At 37.9% G+C, this 24599-nt stretch overlaps 1 protein-coding gene across 4 annotated transcripts in view; it reads right to left on the bottom strand.

The window, feature by feature from the left end:
- Positions 1-13510, bottom strand: part of LOC147400288 (glutathione S-transferase T3-like) — a 28241-nt gene extending 14731 nt beyond the window's left edge. For 2 of the 4 annotated variants that reach the window (XM_086445929.1, XM_086445927.1), the window contains exons 1-3: positions 13262-13493; positions 12654-12879; positions 12486-12544 (exon numbers count right to left, since the gene is read on the bottom strand). In XM_086445929.1, the coding sequence (XP_086302055.1) occupies positions 12486-12544; positions 12654-12879; positions 13262-13303 (327 nt within the window). In that variant the 5' untranslated portion in view covers positions 13304-13493. Of the gene's footprint in view, positions 1-12485; positions 12545-12653; positions 12880-13261 lie in introns of all 4 variants that reach the window. The other 2 variants (XM_086445930.1, XM_086445928.1) reach the window with 2 other exon arrangements.
- Positions 13511-24599: the final 11089 nt, after the last annotated feature.

The following is a 24599-nucleotide window of genomic DNA, read 5'->3' on the forward strand; positions in this document are numbered from 1 at the left end:
TATTTTGAATTGTAAGATTCTTGTACTAGGTAACTTCCCTGTTACTCACCCCTACGACAACACAATTTCAAGCACACCTGGTTTAGATGATCCTTCAGAGAAAGCTCAAGTCCAGGGCTACATAGATGATCAGTCCAAACTTCCAGGAAAGGATTATGGGTATTATAATTGAGTTATTGACCCAGCGTTAAGTTTAAAAATCTTTCGATGTTGTTTTATCTTGTATCTATGACACAGTACGTGCCGTTACTCTAATATGTAAATATGTCTAAGCCGGTCGAGGTTTGAGAATACTTCTATGTTTTGTTGAACAATAATCAAGTATGATTTTTATTATGATATTTAAGTATCATTTGTGTCTTATATATGATTATCATGTTATGGGTTAAATAGCATATCTCTGTATTCAACTTGGGAATCATGGGATTTCGGGTTGAGTTTTTGGGGCCTGACATAATGTGAGATCCAAAAAATCCCCCACACTTTTTGGCACTGTTTGTGGGAAACGAAGAACTAAGCCAGAGATCTCACCAACCAAAAACCTTCTTCTTCACAATTTGCCATCCTAAATATAACCTTCTTCACCCTCAAAGGTCTTCAACCATCCAGATCCTTTGCCTCTCCTCACCAACTTTCCTTTCAAGGAAGTTCGCAACATTCACCTAGCACACATTGTGTACAATCAACCTAGAGGCCTGCTTTGTAAAGCAACACTCATTTCTCATTCATTTTAGCCGAAGTCAAACTAGCAAGACATCTTTCTTAAGCGATCTTGCACAAGTAGTGCAATACTTAAGAAACCTCTTACTTTCTCATTCACGTCGTCTTATGGCTAGCTCCTCTAACCCACCTCAAAACAAAACAAAGATCCTTCAGACTCTGTAGGTACAACTCCAAAGGGTTCAAACCCAAATGCAAGAGCAACAACAAACTGTCTAACTTGTGCGCCAAAAGAATGTAACACTATTGACTCAACTCAACAGTGCGGGGGCAAATCACCCTCAAGAGAGCATCTTCCCCTTCTTCAAGTGCCATTACTTGTTCATGGGAAGTCGACAGCAGTAGAAAGGGGTGGATTCTCTATTTAATCTCAAGAAAAAGACTGGAGAAACCATAAGAGAATACACTCACCAATTCAAGACGGAGCTTTTTCAGATCAACAATTGCAATGATCGTACGGAAATCATGGCTTATCAAAAAGGGCTCCCCAACAGTCTCAAACTTTATGATTCTCTAGTGAAGAGCAACCCAGAGAAGATGGAAGATCTCCTGCTAAAGGCAGAGAAGTACGTCAAGTTAAAAGGAAACAAGTTGAACGCTACCCCAACAATAGCTTCCATCCTTCAAACAGCAGAGAAGATGTCTCAGTAGGGACAAAAGTGTCTAGTCAAACCAAAAGCAAGGAAGGAACAAAAAGAGAGAAAGAGGTCTAGACCTGAGGGCGCTCGAAACTACACTCCTCAACGACTCACTGGATGGCATCCTAAAGTGAATTCAAAATGAGCCATTTATCAAGTGGCCAAGACATTGGTTTTAGAACCTTCCATAATAGATGTCACGAAGTGATGTGCCTTTCACAAAGATCATGGGCACTGGACAAAAGATTGCAAATCTCTGAAGACTATGATCCAAGACCTTATAGATCAAGGATATCTACAAGAGTTCGTCACTCGTCCAAAGTAGACACATGCCAACCAACAACTAAAACGCTTTCCCCCTCTACCCCCAAGAGGACCAGGGTAACAGAATCAAAGAGTGAACGTTATCAACGTAATACACGGAGGAGTGGTAACTCAAACAAACCGAGCAAAGTAACTAGGGAAGAGGAACCTGATCAAGAAAGTTGTTCAGATTTGGAAGGAATATATGGGTCTCATGAAGATGCCTTGATCCTAACACTACCAATAGGCAATCACGACGTCCATCAAATCTTTGTGAACTCAAGAAGCAACAACAGAACTACCTCAGGGTGTAGAAAAAGCAGCATTAGAACCATGGTCTTCGAAGATTGGATAGTGACTTTTAGAGGATGGATCAACTGACAAGGGCTCGATGGTAGGAACAATGTTAATTACCCCCCCAGAATCTCGAGCTAAAGAATGCAATCTGCTTTAGACTCAAAGCCTCCAACAATGAAGAAGAAATCTACGAAGTCAAAAACGAACCGAATCCTCAAGCACACTTAAAATGGGCACTATCAACTACAATCAAGGTAATCTCAAATCAAGCAAAGATGGATCATTCATCCTCACTCTGTACTCTTTCAAGTCTTAGAAAATTAACATAACAAATATAGCCCAAGCCACATTAAGGAAAAAAGACTTTCAAAAAAGTTGAAGAGTTACCCGGGGGTAAGGGCAACTTAGCTCGAATAGTCGACATGATGAAATGTCTAAAACATCTGTAGAAGAATCCGGAAATCTGATCTCATAGAATCAAGAAAATAGGATATTCTTCTTGATTATTCTTGATTACTCTTAACTTTCTAGAATATTCTTGTAATGTTCTACAATAGGATAGTTGGTTTATTATTCTAGAATATTCTTGAAGTTCTAGATTATTCTTGTAATAGGATAGTTGTCTATAAATACCACTATTGGGGCATTTGTAATGATCATCCAAGAATTCTCAATAAATTCAATTTTTCTACATGGTATCAGAGCACTAGGTTCTGATCTAGGGATTACCTATGGCGGGTCAAAATCCGTGGAAGACGGCTTTAACCGGTGCGACTAGTAAGGACTCAATGGTGTCAGGGGAAAGCACCACAAGTCCGAACCTGAACTCCTCCATCTCATTTAGTGGTTCAGAAGGGTCCACGAATTCGTTCCAATTAAATATCCACCGACTAAATGGAAAAAACTACACGAAATGGTCGCAAATCGTTCGTTTGATTTTGGAAGGCAAGGGGAAGCTTGGATATCTGACAGGAGAAGTGACAAAACCTGCCGATGTAGATTCGACTCTCAAGACCTGGAAATCAGAAATTTCTTTGATTATTGCGTGGTTAGTGAACTCAATGGAACCCGCAATTGGCAAGCCCTTCATGTTCCTGCCGACGGCCAAAGATGTTTGGGAAGCAGTCAGGGATACGTATTCCGATCTAGAAAATTCTTCGCAGATTTTTGGTTTAAAATCCAAACTTTGGCACGCGAAACAGGGTGATCCGAGATGTAACCTCCTACTACAACGAGTTGATGACATTGTGGCAGGAGTTAGACCTCTGTTATGATGATGTCTGGGAGTGTGCGAATGATAGTGTCCGGTTCATGAAACGACAGGAGAATGATCGTGTATTTATGTTCTTAGCAGGACTTAACAAAGAATTAGACGAGGTGCGGGGCCGAATTTTAGGGAAAACTCCTCTGCCAACAATTCGTGAGGCCTTCTCAGATGTTCGGAGAGAAGAAGCACGGCAGAGTGTGATGCTTAACAACAAATCGGTTCCTAGTACTACTAACTCGAAAGTAGAAAGTTCTGCCCTTGTAACTCGAGATTTTCAGGAGGAGGTGAAGAAGGATGGTAAGCATTCTGAACGGCCGTGGTGCGATCACTGCAAACGTCCGTGGCACACACGGGAAACCTGTTGGAAAATTCATGGCAAGCCTCAAAACTGGAAGAAGAAGTCTGGTGGAGCGGGGCGTGCACTTCAGGCCAGTGTTCGGATCAAGAGCAGCAGTCTTCTTCAAATTCGTTTCCTTTCACCAAGGAGCAGATAGACCAACTGTACAAGATTCTCGAGTCTCAGAAAAATCCTACTTGTTCTTTGGCTCAAAAAGGTAATTACCTGAAAACAGCTCTCATTGGTGTCAACCCTGATCGCACCTGGATCATCGATTCAGGTGCAACCGATCATATGACAGGGTTGTCAAATCTTTTTTCTTCGTATAATCCTTGTGCAGGTAATCAGAAAATTAAGATTGCAGATGACTCTCTTTCAGCCATTGCAGGAAAAGGTTCTATTATAGTATCTCCATCACTCACTCTTCACGATGTTCTTCACGTTCCCAAACTTTCCTGTAATCTTTTGTCTGTCAGCAAGCTAGCCCGTGATCAAAATTGTCAAACTAATTTTTTCCCAACTCATTGTGTGTTCCAGGATTTGACCTCGGGCAGGATGATTGGCAGTGCTAAACAGAGTGGAGGACTCTACTTCCTTAATGATGGATCTGAATCGAGGCGACAATCTCAACAAATAAGTTCCTGCTTTGAATCTATTTCTGTTTCCAATAATAATATTATGTTATGGCATTTAAGATTAGGTCATCCAAGTTTCAAATATTTAAAACATTTATTTCCTAAGTTGTTTGGCAATAAAGATCCACCACCGTACATCTTTTCCTTCACAACCATATAAACCATCAAAACCTTTCACTATTATTCACAGTGATGTTTGGGGTCCTAATAAGATAAGTACACCTTCTAGCAAGAGATGGTTCATCACATTTACGGATGATCATACTCGACTCTGCTGGGTGTATTTATTGAAAGAAAATCAGAGGCGAACGCGTTTTTAAAAATTTTTACAATATGGTGCAGACTCAATTTCAAACTAACATACAAGTTTTCAGGAGTGATAATGGGAAAGAGTATTTTAACACGACCTTGGGAAATTTTTTTCTTGAAAAAGGAATAATTCATCACAGTTCTTGCATCGATACACCCCAACAGAATGGTGTTGCAGAAAGAAAAAATAAACATCTGTTGGAGGTGGCTCGTGCATTACTTTTTACAACTAAAGTTCCCAAGTATCTATGGGGAGAGGCTGTTTTAACTGCTGCGTACTTAATAAACAGAATGCCCTCCAAAGTTTTACAATTTCGAACTCCTTTCCAAGTTTTCACAAATTGTTTTCCAACTACTAGACTTTCTGCTGATCTACCTCTAAAAATATTTGGTTGTACGGTTTTTGTTCATGATCATCGAAAAATTGGAAAACTTGAGCCCAGAGCTATAAAATGTGTCTTCATTGGTTACTCCCCAACTCATAAAGGCTATAAATGTTTTGACCCGATATCGAAAAAATGTTTTGTCACAATGGATGTTACATTTTTTGAAAAATAACCATATTTTAAGGATATTCATCTTCAGGGGGAGATTTTTAAGGAAGATTCATTTAACTCGGGCAATGTTTTTCTCTCAGATGATGTGTTTCTCTTGCAAGAATCTGAGTCTAGTATCTCTGCACCTACAGTAAATGGTAAAGATTCATTCCTTGAAAATCCTCCTATTATGAGTGATGTTTCCCCTGAGTCTAGACCTACATTTGAAAAACAATTTAAAAATCAGAATTCTGAACAACAAATTTTGGAAACCGAAAATAAGGAACAACCTACTATAATGTCACAACATGATAATAGATTCAAGGATGGTGACCGAACTTGGAAAGAGATTGTTTACTTGAAGAAGAATCATAAGAAAAGGAAAGACGAATTGACTCTACAGCACAGCCATGATTCTGAACCAAGGACGAATCAACAATCTGAGTCTGTTATAGGTAATTCTCTTTCTCTTTCCAACAGTCAGTCTAAGCCTTCTGATTTAGACATTCCTATAGCTCTTCGTAAAGGGGTTAGATCTTATACTAGTCATCCACTGTCTAAATTTGTATCATACTCGAAATTGTCATCATCTCTTGTTGCTTTTACCTCTCAATTGTCCAGTGTAGAAATTCCTAATAGTGTACAGGAGGCTCTAAAGGTTCCAAAGTGGAAGGAAGCAGTACTTGAAGAGATGAAAGCTCTTGAGAAGAACAATACTTGGAGTGTTGAGGCATTGCCAGCTGGGAAGACCACTGTGGGTTGTAAATGGGTCTTCACTGTGAAGTACAACTCTGATGGTTCAGTGGAAAGATACAAGGCTAGGTTGGTGGCAAAGGGATTCACCCAGACATATGGCATTGATTATTCTGAGACTTTTGCTCCTGTTGCAAAATTAAACACGGTGAGAGTACTTTTATCTATTGCTGCTAATCTGGACTGGCCCTTGCAACAACTAGATGTGAAGAATGCCTTCCTCAATGGTGACTTGGAGGAAGAAGTGTACATGGATAGTCCACCGGGCTTTGAGGAGAAGTTTGGCTCAAGAATATGCAAACTAAAAAAGTCCCTGTATGGTCTCAAACAGTCTCCAAGGGCTTGGTTTGAGAAGTTCACACAGTCTGTCAAAAAACAAGGATATTCTCAAGGACAAGCTGATCATACCTTGTTTTTCAAGTTTTCTCATGAAGGAAAGGTTGCTGTGCTAATAGTTTATGTTGATGATATTATTCTCACAGGTGATGATGTGATCGAAATAGAGAGATTGAAGAAGAGCCTTGCTTTAGAATTCGAAATCAAGGATTTGGGAGCACTAAGATATTTCCTTGGCATGGAAGTTGCTCGTTCAAGGAAAGGAATCGTTGTCTCTCAACGAAAGTATATTCTTGATCTTTTGAAGGAAATCGGGTTAAGTGGTTGCAGACCGGCTGAGACTCCCATGGATCCCAATGTAAAGCTTTGGGAAGAGGGAAGTGTTCCTGTTGATACTGGTAGATACCAAGATTGGTTGGAAAACTAATCTATTTATCTCATACTCGACCGGATATTGCCTTCTCTGTCAGTGTTGTTAGTCAATTTATGCACGCACCTTATGAAGAACACCTCGAGGCGGTCTACCGAATTTTGAGATATTTAAAGTCTACTCCTGGAAAAGGTCTGTTTTTCAAAAAGACAAATCAAAGGAGTGTTGAGGTATTTACTGATGCAGATTGGGCAGGTTCAGTGAATGACAGGAGATCTACTTCAGGGTATTGCACCTTTTTGTGGGGAAACTTGGTTACCTGGCGAAGCAAGAAGCAAAATGTTGTTGCCAGAAGTAGCGCAGAGGCTGAGTTTAGAGCAATGGCTCAAGGGATCTGTGAGGTATTGTGGATATACAGAATCCTCGAAGAACTCAAGATGACTGTGGAACTTCCTCTGAAGCTGTACTGCGACAATAAGGCTGCAATAAGTATTGCTCACAATCCTGTCCAGCATGATAGGACGAAGCACATTGAGATTGATCGACATTTCATTAAGGAAAAAATTGAAGCTGGAACGGTTTGCTTGCCGTTTGTGCCTTCTAGTCAGCAAACAGCCGACATCTTGACTAAGGGGCTTGCTAGACCTAACTTTGAACATCTGATAAGCAAGTTGGGCATGATTGACATCTATGCACCAACTTGAGGGGGAGTGTAGAAGAATCCGGAAATCTGATCTCATAGAATCAAGAAAATAGGATATTCTTGATTATTCTTGATTACTCTTAACTTTCTAGAATATTCTTGTAATGTTCTACAATAGGATAGTTGGTTTATTATTCTAGAATATTCTTGAAGTTCTAGATTATTCTTGTAATAGGATAGTTAGTCTATAAATACCACTATTGGGGCATTTGTAATGATCATCCAAGAATTCTCAATAAATTCAATTTTTCTACAACATCAAATCTGAGTTGCATGGAATTATCCCAACTCTAAGAGTCGGCACAGTATCCAATCTTACGACTTCAAATCCCAAGTTGCATGGAATTATCCCAACTCAAACAGTCGACACGGCAACCAAACCTACGACTTCAAATCTGAGTTGCATGGAAGTATACAAACTCGAAAAGTTGGCACGATGAAAAGTCTACGACTAAGAGAGCTAAGTTAAATGAGGGCAACTCCCAAGTCAAGTGGTTGACGACTAGTCAACGATCAAATATTCAAATTTTATCTCAAACGGGTTAAAAGGGGACAACCCTCAACTCAAAAAATCAACAAAGTGCCAAGCCTACGACCAATATCCTAGCATATTTTCTTTACTAACCCAAATTTAGAAGGTCCTTAAAATCCAAGATCTAATAAAAGATCTAGAATCCTAAGAGGAGGCATTGTAAGAATATAAAAAATGACTTTCGTCGAGATTAGTAAAGTTACTAAATTGAGGCATAATGACCCGATACAACCCAAGTCAACCTGAATCAAAATGGATCAGATCAAACCCAAAACATGCTCACTAGGAAGTTCAACCTCCTTAGCCAACCCCTCAACCGAACTTGCTTCACTAGGAGGTTCGGCCTCCTAGGCCAACCCCTCATCCTTACTTGCTTCTCTAGGTGGTTTGGCTTCCTTGGCCAACCTCATCCATACATGCTCACAAGATGGTTCAGCCTCGTTGGCTTATACGTGCTCACTAAGTGGAACAGCCTCCGTGACCAACCCCTCATCCATACGTACTCACCTAAGTGGTTCGGCCTCCTTGGCTAATCCTCATCCAAACATGCTGCACTAGGTGGTACAACCATCAAACAAAGGAGAAACTTCCGCTAAAACTAAAGAGATACTCTTATGTTAAGCTACCCAAGTAGCACAAATTACACATAGTGCCCTAAAGGAACCCCGACTACATAACTTGACTGAGTTAACTTGAAAACTAAGTAGGCACCGAATCAAGTCAATTACACATTTAAGGTCACTCCTCATGTAGGTTACAAGAACCATGAGGAGTGGGTCTTCATTATCATCAAAACATCATGGGCATTAACTGCCATAAATGCAAGATAACATGGGAGAGAGGTTTCAACTGATTTTGCTACCTCCTTCAATGAATCCAATCTATAAAAAGGGAGACTTCTCCCACTCAAGCCATGAGGCACAAGCCATACATAATACTCTTATAATATTTATCTTCTTCTTACTCTGCAACTTAACTAAGATCTAACTTAACCGTTGAAGGCTCCTTAGCTGACACCCTACTGGTATCTTCCCAAGTTAAGGCGACACCAAATTGCAACCAGAGGCTTAGAAGTTTTCATTGGAGAAGATAACCGGAATTGTTCATTTATTGTAATATGTATCCCAATGAGGGGTTAATCATTCTTTATAACATTGATTTCAAGGAAAATATGATCATCTGTTGTAACACTATCTCGAGGAGTGGGAGATCCAAAACATCCCCTAATAAAAAGCAATAAGCTCGCTATTGTTGATTTGGTTAAGACCAAGGTTAGGAAGCAGAATGCAATTAGAATCATAAATAGAATCTGTCCCTCGTGGAGGAGGATAGATAACTATGACAATGCCATTAATGGCAGGATTTGGGCCTAATGGGATCCTATGGTTGTTAAAGTTCTGCTGGTTAGTAAGTCTGATCAAAGACTACATGTTTTGGTCAACTCGACAGGCATCAAAAGACTTCTTCCTTTCAGTCATTTATGGAGACAATAAAAGAATTGAGAGGAGGCCTTGGGAAGAGTTGGAAGCCACTGCTCAAGTCATGAAGATGCCTTGGATCATTGCTGGAAACTTCAACTGTGTTAAAAACCAAGCTGAGAAAGTATGGGGGGAGGAAAATTAATGTTCAAGCCTCAAGAGAATTTACTGATTATTTGAATCAATGCTGCTTGGAGGCTCTCAAGGCTTCAGGGCAAGATTCACTAGGAACAACAAGCAGAAGTCTGGTAATATTTGGTCTAAGCTTGACAGAATCCTTGTCAATTCTGAGTAGGTGGAAAAGTTCAAGATTTCAAACGGAACTTTTCTTTCTAGTGGTATCTCTGACCATAGCCCTTGTCTGGTGGACACTGCTGGGTTCTTAGAGGTGATTCAAGAAGCTTGGCAGTTAACAAGAGAACCATTTGTAGAGATTTACAATCAAGATCAAGGAGGTCCAGGGCAGGCTGAGAGAGTGGAATAGAAAAAGGAATTTGGCCTACTATGAATCCCTGAACCCAGACGGGTTTAATGCCTGCTTCTTCCAAAGGTCCTGAGATATCATCAAGGGAGACTTGCTAAGGGCTATCAAGAGCTTTTTCAGAAGTGGAAAACTCCAAAAGGAGACCAATGCCACAATGATATCCTTGATCTGCAAGGGTGATATGCCCAAAAGGTTAAATGATTTCCATCCTATATCCTGCAGTAATGTCATTTATAAGATAATTTCTAAAATCATCACTAACAGGATCAGACATGGCCCACAAACTTGTAGGTCTTAATCAATCTGCAGTCATCAAGGGGAGGAGAATAGCAGACAAATATTCTCTTGGGTCATGAGCTCGTCAGGAACTACCAAAGAAAGAACACAAGCCCAAGGGGAGCTGTGAAAGTCAAGTTGAAAAAGACTTATGATACTGTTGACTAGGAAGCCATCATCTCAAGCTTGAAGGTGTTTTGTTTCCCTCAGAAATTTGTTAGTTGGGTCCAGGAGTGCATATCCTCAGTTAGCTAAACAATGGATCTTTCACAGGTTACTTTGAAGGAAGGAGAGGCATAAGATAGGGTGACCCCTTGTCCCCTTATCTTTTCGTGCTTGTCGTGGAGGCTCTTAACCCCTTTTTCTAAGGAAAGTCCAAGAGAAGGAGCTTGATCTTCACCCAAGATTAAAGAAGCAGACGATCACCCACCTCTGCTTAGCAGTTGACCTCTTAGTTTTCTTTGAAAGAAACAACAAATCAGCCAGGCAATTTCTTCAGTGTTGAGAGATTTCAGAGTGCTCACAGGCCTTGAGGTTAATCTGGACAACAGCTCAATGTTCCTTGTTGGAGTTTATAGAAGCCTTGAGAGTGAAATCCTCAACAGCTTGGGATTCAGAAATGGTGTGCTTCCAGTCAGGTATCCATGACTCCCTCCTCTCTCTTTGAGATTATCTTATAGGGTAAGCCAGCCGCTTGTTGATAGGATGACCCAGAGAATTCAGTCCTGCAAGGTGAGATTCTTGTCCTATGCAAGCAGGTTGGAATTGGTGAAATCAGTTTTCCTCGGTATTCAAATTTATTGGAGCAGTTGTTTCATCCTTCCGTGCAAAATTGTGAAGGAGTTGGAAGGGGTGTACTCAAATTTTTTGTGGTCTAGCCCTGTTAGCTCCAAGAAGAGCACTGTTGTGAGCTAGAATGGTATATGTAAGCCTAAGTCAGAAGGTGGCCTGGGTATAATGGGCATTAGAACGTGGAATTCAACTGCTATTTCCAGATTTGCTTGGATTCTGGCATCAAAACAGAATAGTTTGTGGCTCAACTGGACTAGGGACCACCTGATAAGGGGAAAGAACTTCTGGAAGTTGAAAATTCCCAATGAAGTTTCCTGGAGCTGGAGAAAGATCCTCAAGGCCAGAGATATTGCAGCTTCTAACACTATCCACCTAATTGGGAATGGTAGATCTACCAAGTTATGGGATGAGCCTTGGCATCCTTTGGGTATCCTCTCGAATGAACTCGGAGATGAGTTGAGATTTGATTCTAAGCTGGGGCCTAGTGCAAATGTTGAAGTTCTCATTAATGGGGGGCAATGGTGTATCCCTCAAGGGGCTGAATCTGCACTCCAAAGTATCTCCACCCTTCTGGATTTCATTCCCATTCATGGAGGAGAAGACAAAGTGGTGTCAAAAGGCAATTCAAATGGGAAGTTTTCAGTGCAATCTACTATTAAGGCTCTTCTTCCCACTTTTGCTAGTACTAGTTGGACTCATCTAGTTTGGAATAGGCTAGAATTCCAAGGCAAAGCTTTGTTGCTTGGCTGGCTCTGAAGGGTATATTGAAAACTCTGTTGAAGATCAAGGCTGGGGTACCATAAACAATGATACCTGCTGCATGTGCAGGCTTCAAGATGAAGACACCAGCCATATGTTCATGCAATGTGAGTCTGCCAAGTGCTTAAGGACTGAAATCCTTAGAAGATGTCTGATCCACAGAGCTATTGGATCATGGGAGGGATAGCTGGAGTGGGTGCAATCAAACTTCAAAGGTTCGAATGCAGTGGCCTCAGTGAAACAAGTTGTGTTCTGTTCATTCATATACCAACTGTGGCGTGAGCAGTGCAAATGTATCCACCAGAACAGTTTCAGCCCTCCTCCTAAAGTTTTCAGAAGAATTCATTAGGATGTGTGGATCAGTTTTACATCATGAGCTGCAAGGGATTCAAGAGGGTCTGAGCCTGGCCTTGAGGAGTGAATGTCGGAAAATTGAAGTCTAATTTGACTCTCTTTTGGTCATCAATATCCTAAATAGTCTGTGGAGCATTCCCTGGCATGTTCACCATCTGATTCTCTCCATTATGAGAAGTCTGTCCTCTTTTCAAGAAGTGTCATTTTGCCAGGTATTTAGAGAATCCAATAGAATTGCCAACTTGTTGGCTTCCTTTCAAAGTCCTATTGGTTGTATTGACCTCAATCCGGGGTAGTATCGTAGTGATCTTGCAACTATCCTGAGTCAAGATAATAGTGGTCGTTTGTACCTAAGGTTGTAGCTGGTTTGGGTCTACCTTAACCCCGATTATCTTTCAAAAAAAAAAAAGCGTTCACTAAGCAGCCTAAGTGTCTCAAGCCTGGATATCATTGTGATCGCTCTAACAAAAATGGTGACAACAAGTGTTGGGTCTTTCTGATCTCTGATGACCAGTGACAATGTGATATGACTCCATTTCAATTATTCCTTTCCACATAACAGGTATACCTTCTAAACCAAACTAAAAGTGAGGGGAGTAAACTTACCATGATAGGCTGGGCCTGCTTATATGTTGGCTGCATCTCTTTCTGTTTTTCAAGACCTGCTTTGGGAAAGAAAGAAACCAATGTCAAAGTCCTTGCAACTAACTAATAGTGATGGTCCCAATTACAGCCATTATATCAAAAAATCTAATAAATCCCATTAAAATATACCTTCTTCTGCATCTGTCTGTAACTTCCAACCATCACCATAGTTGAAGAGAACAGAATTAGGTCCAAAAATGATGGGTTCTTCATCCTCTTTAACAGCCATTATATAAGAAGCGGGAGGGACCGTAAAATCCCGCTTCCGGTTTATAAAAGATAAGGCAAATCCTGCTTCTGTACCAGTAGCAAATCGCCTTACTTTACCAGAACTTTTGCAAAGAACCTCTAAGAACTATTCCAATAGATGAAACTGAGTTAAATTCAATCCAGAACCAATCAATCAAATAAAATATTACAGAGACCCCATAATTTTGAGAAGTTTAAAAAAAATGTGAAACTCACCCAAAGAAGGGCGAAAAAAAAAACTCCTAAAAATCAAAGGAATTTACCCAAAGAAGAAACAGTGTGGAAAACCCAATTCATAAAATCTCTATAAATTGAAATTTCTAGCAATTTATTAAATAAAATAAAAAATTCAAATTCAGACTCCATGAAGATATGAAGTCTGCTGGGATTAACCAAACAAGAAGAAATGCTTTTGGCAAGAATTATAACTCATAAAAATTGCAAAAAAGAATACATCAAAGTCAATAACAGAGAGATTAGTAGATTACATGAGGTGATGGTTTCGGTTTCGCAAGTTCCTCTTCGGCCATGGATGAGAATCTAAAGCTCACACAGACACAGTTATTTGGAATTTGGAAGAAGATTCGAAAGATTGGGACTCCTTCCAATTTCCAAATTACAGCCTTCTGAGTTCTGACTGGACTTCGCTTTTTTTTCTTTTCTTACACATAAAAATAAGGGAAAATTAATTATAATCCCTAACTTTTAGGTTATAGCTTGCTAGTCCATTTGATGAACTTTTTATATCTAAATGGCCCCTGAATCTCATCTCAGTTTGTAATATTTTTTGGAGTACCCAAACTGCCCTATTCTCATCTTCTTCGCATTACGATGATTTTTTATCATAAGTGTGACAAATGGAGAATGGTATACTTTAATTTTGAACATTTCTATTTATATTTCAACGATTTATAACAAAAAATGAAGAACAAAATTAGGATTTTAGATTTTTTTATAATTTTGTCATAACTTTTGATTCGAGTATTTGTTTCACAACTATAATATATAAATTTTGAGTATTTTGAGAAAATATATCTAATGTTGAAGTTGGAAAAAGGGAGAAAAAAATTGAATCACACTTATAGTGTTGAGTTCACCGCTTTTTATTGTAGAGGTTAACAATTTTAGTGTCAAGTTCAACATTTTTTTGCAGCATCGACTTCAACAATTTTTTTTTTTTTTTTTTTTGGTGATATTAGTTCAACACTTTTTATTGTCGAGTTCATCATTTTTATTGTCGAGATTAACAATTTTCGTATCAAACTCACCACTTTTTGTTGTGAAGTTCAATATTTTTATTGTCGAATTTGTTGTCAACAAGATTAGCATTTTTTATTTTCAAGATCAATTTGTTTTAAAAAAAACGTTGATCTCAATGATAAAATTGTTGAACTCCACAATAAAATATTTGACTTGACAATAAAAATGTAAAACTTAACAATAAAAAATGTTGAGGTAGACAATAAAAATGTTGAACTTGACTTTGTTAGTGTGATTTAGATTTTTTGTTTTCATTTTTTCCACTTCGATATAGGTTAGATTTTCTCAAAATACCCAAAATGCATATATTATAATAGCAAAATGGACGCTCGAATCTAGAGTTACAATGAAAGCTTTAACAATTTTATATTCCCAACCTTGTTCGTCATTTTTTGTTATAAATGGTTGAAATAAATAAAAAAATGAGCCTAAATATTAAAATTAAGAGTATATTATTTTCCATTCTCCATTCATCATTCATGGTTAAAAATCATCGAAAATGATTGCAATCACCGTTAAAACATAAGTATGCGAAGAACATGAAAAAAGGGTTGTTCGGGTACTCCAAAAATATCATAAGGAGAGATGAGTTTGGGGGATCATTTAGATGTAAAAAGTTCACTAAAGACTATCAAGCTATCGCCCAAAAGTTAAGGAATGTTTAAAGAAACCACTCTCATGGAGTTTATTTAGTATTTTTTTTCTTAAATACAAACTTAGAAATGAATATTAATCTTTAGTTCTTTACCATTATAGACTAATGTCAAATGACAGAAATGCTCTAATTCTTCAATCTTGGGAAAAGCATACTTATCAATCCTCCTCCCCCTCAAAAAAAAAAAAACCCTTGTTTTCTACTTCTAGGGTAAAAATTTTTACTCTTGCCAGAAACCTAAAGATTATATCTTCTTCAACAATCACACCTCAAGAACGAGATAGGAATTGTGGGGAGGAGACATAGATTTTCACAAAGATGATGGATGGAAGACAAGTTTGAAGAGTCTAGGGAAAAAATGTTTTAGAGGTTGAAAACAATGGTGTAGACACCCCATTTTTGCATCCGCCTGATTAATCAACTCGTCAACCCGATCGCAACGGTTCCCCAATGATGGATGTCCATTCCAATGCTTTATTTTGTTACCAGATATGTTTCAGAAATCCGGATGAGGTATCTTGAACTGACAAAACTTTAAAAATCACGCTACGCTAGGAAAATACGACCCCAGAAACATAGAAATCATCATCTTGCAAACCAAAAAGAAGCTTCACGATAAAAATCACTAAAAATGACCAAATTACCAAAATGCCCCTAACATCAAAACAACCCTAGAACCTACGTTACGCTTAGAAAGACCCATTCAAAAAACATAAAACAAAAAATCGAAATCAAATAAATCACTTCGCCAATTTTCACAAAATTCGACAAAATTACGAAAATACCCCTCATACAATTCACGATCATTTCACACAAAAAATTTCATAAATGACAAAAACCAACATTCCCATTGAATTACTTACGAAAAACTGATTCCAAAACATCCTGAAATATTGAAAAATGACTTAAAACGTAAAAAATCTTCTCCGAGGGCAAAACGGTAATTTTACAATTTTAATAATTAAAAATTTTGAAATTAATAAACAAATCATTAAATAATGTAAAGTGAAACATTAAAGTCAATCAAGTGAGACTAAAGTCAAGATATTAAAAGCCAATCAAGAAAGACTAAAGTCAAAGTATTAAAGTCAATCTCATAAGACTAAAGTCAAAACCCTAAATCAAAATCTTAATCTAAACTAATCAAGTCAATCTCATAAGACTAAAGTCAAAACCCTAAATCAAAACCCTAATCTAAACTAATCAAGTCAATCTCATAAGACTAAAGTCAAAACGCTAAATTAAAACCCTAAAGACTAAGTCCATCTCATAAGACCAAAGTCAAAACCCTAATTAAAACTCTAAAAGAAACCCTAATCAAACCCTAATGCTTCTAAAAAACTTTATAAATAGGAGCCTCCATGCCCTATTTTCGTATCAAAGAAAAAATCCTAGAAAAAGTAGGTGAAGAAGCCTCCACAACCTCTCCAAAACCCCAATTTTGGAGCTCCAACTCCTTACCCATCACCCCTACTTCGATTTTAGCCTAAAAAATACCCAGAAACCTTTCAAAAACACCCCAAAATCCACAACAAATTTGAAGCACCCAAATCTAAGAAGGAGATACCTTGCCTCAGAGATCAGAAATCAGATCCAGAGACAGAACGAAGTAAGGAGTACGGTACAAGGAGTAGTTTCACCAGATCTGAGGGAATAAAACCTTTGCAGATCGAAGATAAGATTTTTGTTATTTTTTTTTTATCTAGGTTTTTTCATTAGTGATGTAGTCTTATTTGGGATAAGTAGAGACCGGCATTGGCCGGGCGGGGTTGGTGCCTAACACCTTCCAACCCCGTAATATGATCCCCGGATTTATTTTTTCTGTATTAGATTAGTTTTTTATCCGTTTTAGAGTCAGTTTGGTTCCTAGACCATAATAACTAGGTGGCGACTCCCAAACCTCAAGGGTCAAAAGCGGATCCGCGCACCCCGCAGATCGAGGGCGCTTTCAGTGGCGACTCTGCTGGGGACTTTTGAGGATCAGACTTGAAAAACCCCAAGTATGGGAGTATTGCTAAAACGATCTAGACTGTTTTTATTTCTAGTTATTAGTTTGCCTGTTTATTTTGTTTTGTTTTTATCCTTGTTTTTTTTTCATTCAATTATTGGTTGTGTTTTTGGATTATGGATATTCTGCTTTTGCATATTATCATTTTTTTTGTCCAATCGAAAGTCATTCGGAATGACCCTAAATAATGCGAGATTTCAAAGGAATAGTCTTATTAAGGATGGGATAATGGTTTTTGGACCATGATTTTTTTTTACACATGTAAGTATATTTCGATTAAAAATTTAGGTGTGTGCTTGATCTGGCATTGCTGTTAGGAACAGCAACGTTTTTTATTTTGATAGTTGGTGTGCGATGTACCCTTCGACAATATTTTTTATTTGTTTAAAAAAAAATTAGCGTGCTGTCCATTGAGAGCAAGAAGGAATTAACGAAATATTAAAAAAGAAAAAAAAATTTTGAAGGTTCTGTTAAACAGCAGTAACATGCTGGTGCGCGTGGGGTGCCATAAGTAAGTTTCTATTTTTTTTTTTTGTATACACCATCAATACATGATGATGTGTTTGGTGTGCCAAAAATAAAATGACTTCTTTAAATCCTACACATCGTCTTCTTCATTAAGTTTTATACCCAATTCCATTGATTTTTCAACAGAGACCAATTCTGTCTCTTTATCCTCGATACAAAATCATCCCGATCGGTGGAGCCATCAATCGAATCATTTTTTTAAAGTAAAGGGAAAGAAGCAATCATTATTTTTTTACTTTCTTCCAAATCTGCTCGATTGTTATTAACAGCAGAGACCGATTCATTCTCTTTGTCCTCTCAGTCCTAAATCAGCCCGATTGGCTTGGAATTATGGACAAATTTTTTGATCTCTTGGTGTAAAAATCGAAGATTGTTGGTTGCTGGCTCATTTTGAAATCACTGCGGCGGTGAGTAGTGTTCTTCAAAATTTCTTTCATTCATCAAAGAAAGGATTCAAGATTGACGTTGTGATTGGTGATGAGATCTCAAGTTAGAAAAAAGGGATTTTAAAAAAATTAATTCATGTTATTTTTTCTGAAAATCCGACCTTGATTTTAATTTGTTTCCGAAAACTCTAATTGAAATTTGTCATCTGACCACGGCTTCTGCGAAACACGATCACTCAGTCCCTGATGGACTATAGTTAGCTTTGTTTCCAACTCAGCCGAGTCGATATTTCGATTTGGGGAACGACTCAAGATTGGGTTCCACTTTGTTTTTCAGATCAGAACCCAAGGCAATTATTTCGAGTGTTGAGGTGCAGAAAAGGGTCATGTTTATTGGATTTGTAGGCAGAGTGTTGGTTTAAATCTTGTGAAAACGAAATTCACGTTTCTTTTTAGAATTGTTGTCGCTCAGAAATCACACAAAGATAAGCTTGCTGTATTAAATAAAAAACCTCTAAAATATGCATCTCATGTGTTACGCTCGCTTGCACCCAAGAGTTGTGAATTGTAGAAGAATATGGTCACTTTAATCGGAGAGGGCCCAAGGAAAAGATCAAGTTAGCCTTTGATGTACTTGATTTTTACTTTCTGATGATGGAATTGGGGATTTGAAAGCTTTGAATAATAAAAAAAATGGATAATAAAATATGGACGGTTTGCTCGTCATCGATTTGAACTTCAATTTTTTGAATGGCAGCCCTCTCTGTTGGAGTGTTGAGAATGTTTTCTTCTTTGTTTATTTATTTTGAGTCCCTATTGTCACACCGATTTTTACATGGAGCACAACACAACGGTTAATTCTTTCTTTAATCGTGAATATATAAGTTGGTGTGGCAATAGAATCTTATGTTTATTGGACAGTTTTTAGGTTCCCTTAATAGTAGTTGTTTTTCTTTCTTCAAAAAAATCATTTGTTTTTTTTATAAAAAAAAAAAAAAAAAAAAAGGAAAAAATGTATGGAAATTTCTCAAATGTTTCAGGATGATCATAATTTTTCATAATCGAGAATTATCATCCCATTCGTAATTTAAATTGTCCTTGAAATCCTAATTTGTCTAAGGTTACCAAAAATAACCTTTGATTGGATCATAAAAAAGCAAATCCATTTGATTTAAAAAAATAATAATAATAATTTGTGTGCTTGTTTTAAGATCGGTTTGGATCAGTTATTCCGTGTTATATTCATTGATTGATTTACCATTGATATATGCTTGAGATATGTATACTTTAATTTTAAATTGAACCATATAGATATGTTTCAATTTTTTGTTGATCAATGTATACCTTGGCTTGTATGGTTTAATTGACCCATGGGCCCATTTGTTTGAAAAAGGCCCTGGGCACACCCCACCCTGTTTTGCACACACCACATGCACGTTTACTGTTTTGCACACTTACACGTCCTATATAGCCAACGTGATACTAGTGCGTGGCCCGGTCTCTTCGGAGATGCGACGTCATTCATGAAAACCACAACTCCAGTCACGTACCTTAGGGTATATCAAACTGGGGCATCAATGCCGTTTGATCAGGTGATTCTGAGAGGTATATTGATGCACCCAGGCTGGAGCGACCTGAGCCTTTGACCTATTGTGAGCCACACAGTCACATGTCCCGATTGCCAACGCAGTACTAGTACGTGGTCGGTCCTCTTGTGGGATGCCAAACCATTTATGAAAGCTACAACTCTTGACTCGTACCCGTAGGTATAAAAGATAATCTAAGTATATCAATTGCACTTCTTGGTCAAAACCAGTGCCTAAGCGAGATCTTGTCCCGCTGTACCCTATTGTACGAGGGGGATAGAGTACGTTTATTCAAGACAAGAGGTATTTAAGTGGGCCCTTGCTCAGCATTGTGCGCCACCTCTCAACTGGAGATCAAACTAGTTGTTTTTGGCTTCAGAGAAGTGAGTTGAGGTCTTAGATTATCACCTATACGGTATATCAAACCAAGTCACCATGTATCGAGAGGTATATAAGTGTATTTGGGCAAGGGTGGCTAGATAAAATGCATTGCACGTAGTAAGCTTAGTGTCTAGAAACCTTCCTTGTAGGTCACGACTCGAACTTATCGTGGGTGTTCTTAGGTTGTTTATTGAATGGTACCTTGTGAATGATGAATGTATGTGAATGATGAGATCAGAACGCATGTGAATGATAAGATCAGAATGCATGTGAATTATGAGATGAATGTATATGAATGATGAGATTAGGAATGTGCGGGTTTGTCCTCAAGGATAAATTTTTTGTTGTTTAACCTGATTTGAAATTACAGTATCACTGGGTACACCAACCCAATAAAAAATCCATTTAAAACTTGACCCAGTCCATCTCAATCCAACGATCATTATGGACCGGGCCATTTAAATCAAAATAGAAATCAAATTTTCAAAAAGGAAAAATGGTTTACGAAGGGAAAGTATTTTCCAGAAAAAGTGTTTTCCAAAAGAAGTGTTCTTTAAAAAAAAATATTTTCAAGAAAAAGTGTTGTTCTCTAGAAAAAATGTTTTCTAAGAAAAAGTGTTTTCCAGAAAATGTTTTCCATAAGAATAAAATTTTCCAAGAGAAAATGCTTTCCAAATAAAAAACTATTTTCAGAGAAAAAATGTTTTCCAGAAGAAAATGTTTTCCAAAAAAATAAAAATAAAGGAAAAATGATTTACAAAAGATCTATTTTTATATGAAAAATTTTTGAAATATGTTTTTTACCAAAAATCTATTTTTTGCATGGACCTTGTAAAATTATCAAAATATATTTTTCTAAAAAGAAAAAATGATTGCAAAAAATAATCAGAATTGTGAAAATTGTTATTCAATAAAAATATTATTTTCAAGAGTGCAATAAAATTATTTTTCTTCTGAATAATCATTGAATGGATGAATTGTTTAATGGATTGGTGTACAAAATTCAATAAAATCTAAGGATTCATTTAAAATATTATCAAGGGGTAACACTGAAATTGATCAGATTCACCTTCAATGAGGTTTAAAGGTTATCATTGTACCTAAGCTCAATCGTCCATCGTCTAGCTAGGGTTACTAGTCCGGTCAGTTGGAACGAAGTCAACGCCAAATCAATCCTTTAGAATATCTCAACATTTTCTTGTTGTTCCCTGAAGATCACCGTGCCTCAACCCTGTCGGTTGCAAGCAATGTCTCAGTCCTCAGTCTTAATCAAGCCCGTTGTAGATAGTCTTGAGTTTTCATGAGTCATTTGGGTTAGCTCGAGTCCCTTTTTTTCAGCAATGTCATGTTTTCTTTAGATCGAGTCTACTCTTTTCCTGTTGAGTCGAGTTAGTTTATCGAGTCTATAGAGGTGTCTGTCACCCCATCTGAAATTAATCGGACAAAGGAAATTTTTGAATACCTCGAGCGTATTAACGAATTAACTAATAATCTAGCTTCAAGAATAGGAAGATAAAAGTCGGGTTCAAAACAGAAAATAATTACTAAAGAGATCCAAATAAAAACCATCATATCCCTAGAGGAACACAAGGGGATAATGAATTTTCTCAAAAATTTCAAAAGACTTGTTCGTATGGGCCTATGAGGATATATTAAGTGCAAGCTTGGGTGTTGTCTGACACAAGATAGATACTGGCTTGAGAAAATGAGATCAAGGAAGATGTTACAAAATGTATTAGTGCTACATTTCTCAAAATGGTAAAACTCGCAAAATAAATTACCATTTTCAGACTAATGAAACAGTTGAAGCAGTACTGATTTCTGATAACGGGTCACATTTCAAAGCTGAGGTCATTACTTTGTGTTCAAAGTTCAAAATCTCACACCACAAATCATTTCCTTATCGTCCTCAGACTAATGGAGCAGTCGAAGTAGCTAATAAGAATCTTAAGACTATCATCAGGAAAATGTGTCAATCACATCGAGATTGGTCAGAAAAACTGCCATTTGCACTATGGGCATATCGAACTTCAATTCGATCCTCTACTGGAGCTACTCCCTACTCCTTAGTATATGGCATGGAAGCGGTCTTGCCAGTTGAAATGGAAATTCCATCTCTCAGGGTCTTCTTGGAAAGTCAGTTATCAGAAACAAATTGGGTTCGCCAACGGTATGAAGAATTGAATTTGATCGAAGAAAAACGGCTGAGAGCTTTGAATCACGTGCATGCTTATCAAAGAAGAGTCGCCCGTGCATTTGATAAAAAGATTAAGGCCCGTCACTTACAAGTCGGGGATTTAGTACTCAAAGAGAATCGGGCACCTATCTTTGACCCTAGAGGGAAGTTCAAATCAAATTGGGGAGGTCCATACATCATCAAGGAAATATTATCAGGAAAAGCTGTCAGACTTCAAAATCATGATGGAATCTAGTTACCAGAACCAACCAACCTTGACCCAATCAAACGGTACTACATTTAAGGAGGTCATTTTTGGTCGAATCAATTTTCCTACTACCTAGTTCATTATCTCCTTTCTCAACCTATTTGCAGCCTGTTCAAAAAGAAAAAAAATATGCCTTTTATTTCTTAGCCTGATTACCTAACCCAGGGGAGGAAAAAATTCGAACTACGTCTTGGTCTGATCCCAAAATTCTGGGGTACGTAGGCAACCTGAGAAGTTACTTCAGGCCCGACCACATCAAAATAAAAAAATAGATTCCTCGAAAAAAATATAGAAAAAGTTCAAAAGAAAAAAAAAAAGAAATATCATCTAAAATGGGGAAGAAAATTCAAAAAAAAATTAAATGAAATGTCACACAAGGGGCATTTCGGTTTTTGAGCCTCAAAATTCCTTTCTTTTTATATCCAGTCTTAAGCTTACCTATAGAAGTCCTCCTAAGTACCGTACGAAAATTCAAAGAAGATAGCAAAGCATGATCAAACAGCAACTCTAGAAGTTCAGAAGAGAAGAAAAAAATAATAAAAAATAAAAAATAAAAAATGATAAAGCCTGCTGAGTTGAAAATCCGAAAAGGGCGACTTAGGCAAAAATTAAGGCAAGCTCGCAAGGTTGAAAATATGAAAGGACAACTTTCGCAACAATTAGAGCCAAGAAAAAAAAAGAAAAAGCTCGTTAGATCGAAAACCTGAAAAGACGATCTAGGCAAAAGCTATAGCAAGCTCGATAGATTGAAAACCTGAAAAGGCGATCTAGGCAAAAGTTATAACAACAAAGAAAAATAGAAGAAAATCCCAAGCTGAGAGCGGTCCGAGCTGAAACATTAGAAGTCCGAATAATCATGTTCAATACTTAGCTTAAACCAGGTATAGACTCGGAAGCCTCAAGTATCTTGTCTACGATTGATCTGAAAATTCTTACTTCCCCAAGTGAACCAAGGGAGAGAAGGATGAATTCTATGATGAGTATCAAAAGGAAATATTTTGTTCTCTTGAGCCTAACTCAAAATCTTCAATAAAATTAATCAAAATTAAAAGTTGGATCTTTATTGCGCTTGTGGTAATCAAATATTTCAAATCTTCATACAAAGGGGCATTTTCTTTTTCCTCTAAATATGTAATTTCTCCCCTTATACCAGGGGCATTTTTTAATGATGCGTTCAATTATCTTCAATGCCATGTTTATTGTTAAACCAGGGGCATTTTGTTTTTGAGCAATGTTAATCCTAAAAGATAATGGGAACCCCAAACTTAAGGTTACCCTCTTTATAACAGTTTTTTGAAAAACCCTTGAGGTTCAAAAGAAATAAAAACTTAGGCTTTAAATTCATAAAACTTTTGGATGAACCTTGAGGTTCAAACAAATGCATTTTGGATCTCACATAGGATAGGGCATTCATTCTGTCCCAGATCTATTCATTCCCAGATTCAACCCCTCGTTTCTAGATTTCATTTTCAATCGTTATTTCCCAGATTTATTCCTTAATTCTCAGTTTTACTCAGCCAGATGCCGCCGAGGGCTTTCTCGAAATTATGCTCAGTTGCCGCCTAGGGCTTTCTCGGAACTATGTTCAGTTGCTGCCGAGGGCTTTCTTGGAATTATGCTCAGATACCGCCGAGGGTTTTCTCGAAATTATGCTCAGATGTCGCCGAGGGTTTTCTGGGAACTATGCTCAGATGCTGCCAAGGGTTTTCTTGGAATTATGCTCAGATGCTACCGAGGGTTTTCTCGGAACCATGCTCAGATGCCGCCGAGGGTTTTTTTGGAATTATGCTCAGATGCCGCCGAGGGTTTTCTCCGAACTATGCTCAGATGCCGCCAAAGGTTTTCTTGGAATTATGCTCAGATGCCACCGAGGGTTTTCTCGGAATTACGCTCAGATACCGCCGAGGGTTTTCTCGGAATTATGCTCAGATGCCACCAAGGGTTTTCTTGGAATTATGCTCAGATACCGTCGAGGGTTTTCTCGAAATTATGCTCAGATGTCACCAAGGGTTTTCTTGCAATTATGCTCAGATGCCGCCGAGGGTTTTCTCGAAACTATACTCAGATGCCGCCAAGGGTTTTCTTGGAATTATGCTCAGATGCCGCCGAGGGTTTTCTCGGAACTATGCTCAGTTACTGCCGAGGGTTTTCTCGGAATTATGCTCAGATACCACCAAGGGTTTCTTAGAATTATGCTCAGTTTACATTCACTTCATACCCAGATTTGACTCATTTCCAACTCAAACTCTTTGAAATTTATTTCAGATTTTGAGTCCATACACTTGCACAGTTGTTACATCAGTCAAGGAGAATTTTTTTAAAATTCAAGGATCTGATACTGCCAGTGAGAACTCGCACTCAAGGACCTGACAACCTTTTAATTTGGGGAGAATTTTACGCTCAAGGATCCAAACACCCCGACGAATTGCTAAATCAGGCTGCAAAATGATCTGTCACTAGCTTTGGCATTCAGATATCGCACTATCTATCGAAATAGATTTGCTATCTAGTTTGCTTCAACCCTCTGCCAAAGAGGGGCATCTATAGACACCCCATTTTTGCATCCGCCTGATTAATC

Source organism: Akebia trifoliata, chromosome 6 (genome assembly GCF_017979445.1).
Source record: "Akebia trifoliata isolate Shusen 1 chromosome 6, ASM1797944v1, whole genome shotgun sequence".
NCBI classification, from domain to species: Eukaryota; Viridiplantae; Streptophyta; class Magnoliopsida; order Ranunculales; family Lardizabalaceae; genus Akebia; species Akebia trifoliata.